The 10,454-nt window shown below is 47.3% G+C and overlaps 1 protein-coding gene across 1 annotated transcript in view; it reads right to left on the minus strand.

Moving 5' to 3' along the window:
• Window positions 1-4,193: 4,193 nt before the first annotated feature.
• Window positions 4,194-10,454, minus strand: part of LOC102765852 (chromosome unknown open reading frame, human C10orf128) — a 38,440-nt gene continuing 32,179 nt past the window's right edge. Inside the window, exon 6 of the mRNA XM_006757130.2 lies at window positions 4,194-5,345. Within this exon, the coding sequence (XP_006757193.1) occupies window positions 5,321-5,345 (25 nt within the window). The 3' untranslated portion in view covers window positions 4,194-5,320. The remainder of the gene's footprint in view (window positions 5,346-10,454) is intronic.

The following is a 10,454-nucleotide window of genomic DNA, read 5'->3' on the forward strand; positions in this document are numbered from 1 at the left end:
TGATCTGGAACCCACTTCAGGGCAGACCAGTCGGCTCCCACCCGTGCACTAGGTCTCTAGCTTCTCTACTAATAAAAGGGTAATATGCTAATTAGACTGGGAGACCTTCTGGGAGACTTTCTGGACATCCTTCCGGACAAAGCCATAGTGGTGGGGCTGAGGCAGAGGTGGTTTGGGCGATCAGGCTGGAGAGGGGGTCCAGTTGGGGGCAAGCAGGCTGGCTGGGTGGGGCAATCAGGCTGGCAGGCAGAGTTGTTAGGGGTGATCAGGCAGGCAGGCAGGTGAGTGGTTAGGAGCCAGCAATCCTGGATTGCAAGAGGGATGTCCAACTGCCGGTTTAGGCCCGGTGGGATCGGGCCTAAACTGGCAGTCAGACATCCCCCGAGGGGTCCCAGATTGGAGAGGGTGCAGGCCGGGCTGAGGGATACCACACTCCCATGCACGAATTTCATGCACCAGGCCACTAGTTCTATATAATAAAAGCCTAATATGCTAAGTCTCTGGTCATCTCGTTGGCAATTCAACCAATCAAAACATAATATACTAATGATACGCTAAGACCACTCAACTGCTCGCTATGACACGCACTTACCACCAGGGAGCAGACACTCTGACTGGTAGGTTAGCTTGCTGTTGGGATCTGGCCGATCGGGACTGAGTGAGACAGGCTGGATATACCCTGGAACCCTCCCATGGTCCCTCCCTGGCTGACCAATCTCCCGCGTCCCTCCCCGGCCCTGATTGTGCACCGGTGGGGTCCCTTGGCCTGGCCTGCACCTTCTCACAATCCAGGACCTCTCGGGGGATGTCGAAGAGCCAGTTTTGGCCCAACAGTGTAAAGACCAGTCCCTATGAGGCACACTGACCACCAGGGGGTAGATGGTCAATGTGGGAACTACCCCCTGGTGGTCAGTTTGCTCCCACAGGGGGAGTGCTGCTCAGCCAGAAGCCAGGCTGGTGAGCGCAGCAGCAATAAGAGCCTCTCCCACCTCCACGGCAGCCTAAGGATGTCCACTGTCAGCTTAGGCCCACTGCCTGAGGGCTCCCGGACTGTGAGAGGGCACAGGCCGGGCTGAGGGACCCCCCTGGGCCTGAGTGCATGAATTTCATGCACCAGGCCTCTAGTTATGTATAACGGGACATTATAAAAATTAAGTTAAGAACTTTTTATTAAAACATTTCTTAAAAAAAAAAAACAAAAACAAAACATTTCTTACATACCGTTATATGGCTGGGCCACAAAAATATTCGTTGTGGGCCCCATGTGACCTGTGGTTCATGAGTTTGAGATGCTTGTACAGAATGCCTGCCCAGCCTGCCTTTGAAAGGTCCAGGTCATCAAAAGCAAGAACAGTTGCAGCAACCATCACACGGTGCACTCACTGTCCTGGGCAGGTCCTAGTGCAGAGAAGGAGTACGAGGGGGAAACTAAGGAATCCAAATTCAGTCCAGACTTTAACGCATACTAACGTAATCGCACTGGTTCATTAATCGCGACATATAAACCAGACCCACGTAAGATGTTACTTTAGTGCGGGGCTTGTGGGAACTCTTGGAACTACCCTCACAACTTTTAGGAAATCTAAAACGGTTCTAAAATTAATTTTTATTATAAAAATATATTTTAAAATTATATATTTCACCTGAAATTTCACCGACAATGAAACCTTTCTTAATCTCAGTGCCTGGATTTTGGGATGGGATCGAAGTGGACCCAAACCCGTTGTAAGTAATAGGTCCCATTTGCTGAGTGCCCATGACATGCCAGTGTTGTAAGAGGTTTATGTGAGTTACCTCATTAAATGCTTCAAAGACCCTATTGGGCAGGGACATCTATTAGCCCATTTCACAAATGGGGACACTGAGGCACCTCAAGGTTACACAGTTTGCCCAGCTCACAAAGAAGCATGTGGCAGGAGAGCCCACATGCTCGACCATGGGTCTGCACTGCTCAGAGGGACCACACCTGAGGAGAGAACCTGTCAGTTGAAATTCCAGGACCATGGACACTCAGACCCAAACACACTCAGTGAAGCTCAATGTTGGTGGCCCGAGTGACTGCCTGCACCCTGCACGGAGCCTGGGAGAGGGCTGTCACCAGTGAAGATGCACATGGGCAAAACCATATTCTCTGCAGGATGATTAATTTATCTGACACATCTGGGATTGTGACACATGACTCAGAAGGGAGGAACCAGCCAGCAGGATGGACCCCGGGCACAGCTGGCCTGGCCCTTTCGGCTCCATGTCCAGGCATCAGCCCCTCACCTGCACCGGCTCAGCGCCCTCCGTCTGCACACTCCATCACCTCTGCTGACTCGCCCCGCGCTCTCTCACGGGCGCCGGAGCACATTTGGAGCGACGTCCAACCTGTGTGTTTGTAACCCCAGTTCACAAGCTTGAACAGCTGCAGGAGTGCAGGCTCGCACTCTCTCCAAAAGCAGGCCGTGCTTTGGCTCCTAGTAGCTGCAGACGAGCTGTAGACCTTTCCCAAGACAGGGCCCCTGGGTCCTCCACACCCAGGCACTGACACCAGGCCTGGGAGTGGTGGTGCTGAGCTGGCCTTTCCCTCACCCCCAAGCCTATCTGTCCACAAGTCTCGCCTCTTCACCTCCACACAGCACCTCAAGCCCATCCTCCCTCTGCACCTTTGCTGCCAGCATCCGGCCCAGGCCACTCTCACCTCTCGCTTGAGTTGGGCCCGGACTCTGGGGCTGGGGAGTGTTGTTGCATATCATGACTCACTTGAAAATCACAACTCTGATCTCCTCCTCTCCATCTGCTGTTTGTCTATCTCTCAACTATTTTCAAACTTGGACGATGAAAAAGGATGCCATTTATTTACTTATGCAAGCCCCATATACTCTAGAATAGAATATACCAAAGAACATATTAGAATTCTATGATAGGTATACTTTCAACACACATAGCAGAACATAAACACATACTGATTCAATTTTAAAAATTATGGATTTAGTGTGTGTACTAAATATTATCATTAAGTTTGTGGATATAGAGATTAATACAGACTTAATTTTTGATCTTGCCAGATAACCCTCCCCCAGCTCACCTGCTTCTCGCCCAGGTACTAGGTCCTGGCATCAGCAAAGCCATCTGCAGCCGCCTCACCTACACAGGGATGGCTCTTCCTCTGGTGTCCAGGGTCATCTGTCCCCTCTGCTTTGGGCAGGGTCCTGCCCACCAACATGGACTGTCTGGGACCCGCATGTGTTCTGGGGGCCCAGGGCCACTGGCTTATTCCAGCCACTGGCCTCTGCTACATAGCAGAACATAAACACATACTGATTCAATTTTAAAAATTATGGATTTAGTGTGTGTACTAAATATTATCATTAAGTTTGTGGATATAGAGATTAATACAGACTTAATTTTTGATCTTGCCAGATAACCCTCCCCCAGCTCACCTGCTTCTCGCCCAGGTACTAGGTCCTGGCATCAGCAAAGCCATCTGCAGCCGCCTCACCTACACAGGGATGGCTCTTCCTCTGGTGTCCAGGGTCATCTGTCCCCTCTGCTTTGGGCAGGGTCCTGCCCACCAACATGGACTGTCTGGGACCCGCATGTGTTCTGGGGGCCCAGGGCCACTGGCTTATTCCAGCCACTGGCCTCTGCTAGCACGCTCCCCAGGCACAGCCCGAGGCCGTCGAGATGTCCCCACTGCAGACATTGCACCCAGAGACACAATCACTTCCCAGGCTGCTCCCAAGCACGCCAGGAGGTCCTCCCACCAGCACCTCCATCCCCAGGAGCTGGTCCCACAGTTAAGGGCTGTCAAGGGGGAGGGCTGGAGGACTGCCACAAAAGGGGGCTACGGAGCTTGGGTTTGGATATAAGCCCAGGAGACCCATTGCAAAGGGCCCCCAGCCCTTCCGCCTCCCGGCATGTTAGCCCCTACAACCCGAGGAGAGAGCACTGGCCTCCACACACTTCTCCGTGCTCTTCCACAGGAGGCCTGGTGGGAGATAAACACAACCAGAGCCCAGAAGAGGAGCTGGGAAAAGGTGGCAGAGGTGGGGACGGGGAGCGGACCCTACAGTTCTGTCAAGTCCACAGAAAATGAAAGGATTACTGAGCACTCAGAGGCATCCCCTTCAGTTCACAGGTGTCTCTGCCTTTCACAAAGCCGATATCTTAATTAAAATGCTGCCAAAAGAAACAAATCAGTGAGCAGAGAGCTTACACGATGGTTTACTCTCTTACACACAGAAATTTGCGTATGATTATCACATCGCTGCTTTAGGTTATCAGTTAGCAAAGGCTGCTAATGAGCTACATTGTTATCAAGTCAGATGAAAGATGCCCTGGGAATCCAGGCAAATTGTCGAAAGGCAGCACTTCATTCTGTGATATAGCTCATCTGTCATCACACACGAGGAGAGGAATCCAGTCCAAGGAGCACCGTCCATAGAACCACCCGATCTCTGCCACGTGCAAAGGCACAGAGGGCTCCAGCTGCAGCCCCACAAGCACAGGTCAACATGACAGGGCAGAGCCGTGCGGACAGGATGGGCCGCAGAGCCTTCCATTGATGGGAACAGTAAAAAGATGTTTCTGAGCCTCTCCATGACCAGGCACGCACACTGTAACAATAACCAGGGAGTAATCCTGTGAGTGTAACAACAATCGCTTACACTGGAATAGCTTTCTCTCAGGCTCAGCATCTGCTTCCCATGCAATTCTGTACTGGCCCACCATGAGCGCTGCAGGGCTGCGGGTCAGCCCGTGGCCAACAGACATGTCCTCTCGCTCCAGCCCAGCCTGCCATCTCCTCTTTGGAAGATCAGTGTTTCGTCTGTAGAAAGAGAGACTGCTCACGGTCTCCGTGCATCAGGGCGCCTGCATGTTCCTGGGACTTCTTCCGGCAGCTACGAAGGTGAGGCCATCAGTTCTGGAAAACGCCGCTTACCTGTCGCCAAGATGCTGGTGCTTAGGAGGCTGTGTCTTGAGTTTGGTTCTCATTCCCTGAGCATGCTCTGTGGGGAGGTTCCATCGCCATGGAGCCCATGTCACCATGGAAGCCTGAACAGCTCAGCGTGGGTACGACACAGTCAGGGAGGACTGCCTGGCTTCCATCCTCCTCACTCCTGGATGCGGTGCTCATGCCTCCCGCTATGGGCAAGCTTCTTGTAAGAGAGGTGATGCTTTCCTCCAGGGCACAGGCACGATGGGTTCTGTTCATGCTATTATTTGCCCGGATATTGACGTCCATCACCAGCTTTGGACATTCAAATTCAAGACATTCCCCACGCTGCAGTGGGCAGCGTCAGACTGCCAGGCCCCGCCGGAAGTGGCTGCTCATTTAGAGTTCAATCACTTGTGCCTCTCTGGAAAGGAAGAGAACCATCCGGAAGACTTACTGACACAGTGACTATGCTGTAACTACCCGTGACATATGCTGTGTGACACACCATTAAACAGGTGTGAAAGGGCATCAGCAAATCTCAGCAAGGGGCCTTTCCTCACGCAACACAGCGAGGGGCCTGGGGCTAGTGGCTTCTATGGAAGAGGAGAGTTTTAGGTGGAGCTCAGCCTGCGGCCACTTTCTGCCTACCAAACCAAGAGCACCACACCCATCCACCTCGATGACAAAAAGGGAAGAAGTCATTCCCCAAGGGTACTAGCCACATCGAAGGGAAAGTGCCACTTTGTGAACTTGAAGACTTTGCAAGATCTGGGCAAATAGAAGAGGAACAGGAGGACAGGCCTACAGGAATGTAACTGGAAAGTGGTACCTTCAAGTCTGAACTATATGCTGTTATAGAGGTGAGGCTATGCTGTACTTAGTGCATCGGCTTTGACGGAGGGAATGCAGCACAGATAGATATTAAAACCCAGGAACAGAGAAAAACAGGTGAGCTCACCAACCAGATCACAATACAGTAGAAAGTAGGGCCGAGACCCTGCGGTGGCCCCTCCCAGCTAAGTGCCTCCCAACACCTCCATTTGTGACTGAACTCACCTCAACACTTAGTTTCACATAAATGTTATCTATCGTTGCTGCAGAAAGACATATTTATGCCTACATTGCATACTTGCCATTCCATTATGTGTATTTAGTCTTAATATCTTGATGTTTAATTAACATCACCCCTTAGCAGAAGGATGGGGCAGAGAAAAACACCAACAGACCAGCCAAGCCCACGGCCATAAAAGGGGCGGCAGGCACTTACCTACCCTTGTGTGGGGGAGCAAGGCAGAGGCTAGGGTTGCAGGGCTGATGGCAGCAGAGCCGATGGAAAACAAGCAGTTGGAAATGAGCAAGGATGGATGGTAAGAAAGACCAGTGGGGAAAGGGCTTCTAAGAGTGGGCCTAACTGCGGTCAGGTGATGTGCTTCTTGAAAGTATGATGGGCCAGGAGGACATAGCGTTTAAGTTGGCCGAGAGGCCCAGGCTCAACAGAAAGCTCATTCTTCCTTTTGTCTTGAACGAGTCCTGAGTTGAAAGGGCCCCTTCAGAGGAAGTCTGCAGTGGCTGTCCCTAGCCAGCACTTGCGCTTGAATTCCTGATGCCCAAAGAAGATGGGCAGGCCATGAGACCATCTCCCCCCATCCCCAGTGGCCCAGAGCTAGGGACAGACACCTGCGAGCCACCTCCCAGAGGAAGTTGCTCTCTGCCAGGGCAGCCATTCCTCTTCAGGTGGCTATGTCACCAGCCCGGCAGAGCCAGCCACAGCCTGCAGGAGAACATAAGCTGGGCAGGAGCTAGGAGAACATCGCTGGCTAGATTAGCAGGTGAATTCGGCTGGAGACCTAGACTGGGCATCAAGAGAAGGAGAAAGCCTTTTGGAGACTGTAGGATTACAGTGACGGCATAAACCCGAGTCTTCTACCACATCCTACAACAAGTATACAGATCAACAGGGCGAGGAGGAAAAGAAACAAAAGCTCTAATAACAAAGGGTCTATCCAGCCTAGTTTGCTAGGAGAGTCCCCGGGTGAGCTAATGCCCGCTCATGCTGAAAAGACCTGTGACCAAATCCAACACACGTTTCTGATTTTAAAAACTCAATACAATAAGAATTGATGGGCACTTCCTTAATATGATAACATGCACATACTTCAGCCCTCAGGCCAGCGCTTACTTAGTGGAAAGCACTAGTGTATTTCCCACCGAGATCAGGCACAAAACAGTCTGCACACTGTTCCCACTGTTATTTAGCGTTGATGGTCTTAGCAGATACAATCAGAGAGGAAAAAACAATTACAGGCATAAGAATTGAAAAGATATGGAGTTTGACATGCCGTCATAAAATTTAGAACATGACAAAGGTGACACATAAAAAACAAGAAGGAAACCAATGCAGACAATAGCAGTATCCAATAAAGCAGCTGCTACAAAGTTAACCTGCAAAACCAATCCAAAGCAATCAATCACCAAGGAGGAGACGAACTAGGAAACTCCATTTACAAAAGCAACAAAAACATCAAATATTTAGGAATAAACAGAAACTGAAGTGTGGAAAACCCATGAGAGTAAAATCTGAAAATTCTTCTGGGACCCACAAAAACAGACTTGTAATTGCACACCAATATCCCTGATGAACACAAATGCTAAATTCCTCAACAAAATATAAGCAAATTGGATCCAGCAACATATTAAAAAGATCATACACCATGACCAAGTAGGATTTATTCCAGAGATGCAAGAATGATACAATATTCTCAAATCAATAAATGTGATACATCACATAAACAAATTAAAGACAAAAATCACATGCTCATTTGTCCTAGTCATAGCAGTCAGACAAAAAGAAAACATAAAGGCATCCAAATTGGAAAGGAGGAAGTAGAACTGTCATTATTCACAGATGACATGATATTGTACACAGAAAACCCTAAAGACCTCACCTAAAAACTACTAGATTTAAAAAATGAATTTGGCAATGTAGCAGGATACAAAATTAACACCCAGAAATCTATGGCTTTTTTAAAATACACCAATGATGGCCTCTCAGAAAGAGAAACTTAAAAAAAGTCCCATTTACCATTGCAACAAAAAAATAAGATACTTAGGAATAAACTTAATCAAGGAGATAAAAGACCTGTACTCAGAAAATGATAGGACATTGAAAAAAGTGACAGTAAGATATAAAAAAGTAGAAGAGTATACTATGTTTATGGATTGGTAGAATTAACATCATTAAAATTTCCATGCTACTCAAAGCAATCTATAGATTCAATGCAATCCCTATTAAAATACCAATAGCATATTTTATAGACCTAGAACAAATACTCCAAACATTTGTATAGAACCCAAAAAGATTCCAAATATCTGTAGCAATCTTAAGAAAAAAGAACAAAGTTGTAGGGAATTTTAATACCAGATTTCAAGTTATACTACAAAGCCACTGTAATCAAAATAGCCTGGTATTGGCACAAGAACAGACATACAGACCAATGGGACAGAACTGAGAAGCCAGACCCACGCCATTACTCTCAGTTAATATTTCACAAAGGAGGCAAGAGCATAACATGGAGTCAAGATAGTCTCTTCAATAAATGCTGTTGGGGAAATTGGACAGATACATGGAAAAAAATGAAACTAAAACACAAACTTACCCTATATATAAGAAAAGTCCAAAATGAATAAAAGACTTAAATGTAATCTGTGAAACCATAAAAATCCTAGAAGAAAATATAGGCAGAAAAATCTCAGACATCTCACGGAGCAGAATTTTCACCGATACATCATCTAGGGCAGTGGTTCTCAACATTCTGGCCCTTTAAATACAGTTCCTCATGTTGTGACCCAACCATAAAATTATTTTCGTTGCTACTTCATAACTGTAATGGTGGGAGAACATATCTGCCAATGATACATCTGATAAGGAGTTAATTTCCAAAATATATGAAGTCCTCATACAGCTCAACAAAAGAAAGAAAGACAAGCAATCCAAATAAAAAATGGGCAGAGGACCTGAATAGACATTTCTCCAAAGTGGGCATACAAATGGCCAAGAAACATATGAAAAAATGCTCAAAATTATCAGAGAGATGCAAATTAAAACCACAATGAGGTACCATCTCACAACTGCCTAATGGCTACCATCAATAAGTCAACATATGACAAGTGCTGGCAAGGTTGTGGAGAAAAGGGAACCCATGTGCACTGTTGGTAGAAATGCAGACTGGTGCAACCACTATGGAATACAGTGTGGAGTTTCCTCAAAAATGAAATATAGAGCTTCCATTTGACTCAGTGATCCCACTTCTAGGAGTACATCCTAAGAGACCTAAAACACTAATCAGAAAGAATGTATGCACAGCATTATTTTTAATAACTAAGATCTGGAAAAGCCCAAGGGCCCATCAGCAAATGAGTGGATAAAAAGCTGTGGTACATTGTCACCAGGGAATACTATGCAGCTGTAAAAAAGAAGGATCTCTTAACCTTTGGAACCACAGGGAGGCACCTGGGAGTATTATGCTGAGTGAAATAAGCCAGTTAGAGAAGGACAAATATCACATTATTTCACTTATTTGTGGAATTTAATGAACAAAATAGATGCAGAGACATGGAAACATGCAGCAGACGGATGAATCTCAGAGGGAAGGCAGGGGATGAGATTAACCAAAGAACTTATATGTATATATGCATAGACCATGGACAGGCATTGGTGTGGTGAAGGCCTGGAGAGAGTTTGGGAGTGGGTAGGAGGGGGGAGAATGGGGAAAATAGGGGGCATCTGTAATACCTTCAACAATAAAGATAAAAAAAAAAAACACTGGGGGAAATAGGGTGGTTTTAAAAAATGATATTGAGATAACTGAGTTGCCATATGGGAAAAAGAGGAAACTAAATATCTCATACTAAACACTACAATAAATGCCAGTGGACAAATAAAAATATAAACCCACACAAGGACTGGAAAAATTGTATATCTGTGTATATACTAGAGGCCCTGTGCATGAAAATTTGTGCACTAGGTGGGCGGTCCCTCAGCCCAGCCTGCCCCCTTTCACAGTCCGGGACCCCCCAGGGGACGTCCTACTGATGGCTTAGGCCTGCTCCCCAGGGGGAGTCTGGCCTCCCTCTGCAGGAAGAGACCAGGCTGATCAGGTGAAGGCGCCGCCCCATCACCCCGCGGCTGCTGCCACTGCCAGCCACAGTGGCTATAAGGCCTGAGCCCCGGGCCTCACAGGTGCTGTGGCTTTGTCCAGATGAATGTCCGGAAGATGTCCACCCTAATTAGCATATTATCCTTTTATTAGTATAGATAAAAACATTTATTTAATTTTATATAATATTGTATATATGTAAATTTTTAATCCATTATAATTTGTGAAATGAACACAGAAAGGGTAAGATATAAATTGTTGGCACCAGTTGCTCAAGGTGTGGTGGAGTGGACAGGGATGGGAGCAAGACCTCACGGCTTGCATGCTCTTCATACTCAAAAACACAATTAAACTAAAGGATTAAGAAAGAAAAC

This window comes from Myotis davidii, unplaced genomic scaffold (assembly GCF_000327345.1).
Source record: "Myotis davidii unplaced genomic scaffold, ASM32734v1 scaffold854, whole genome shotgun sequence".
NCBI lineage: Eukaryota > Metazoa > Chordata > Mammalia > Chiroptera > Vespertilionidae > Myotis > Myotis davidii.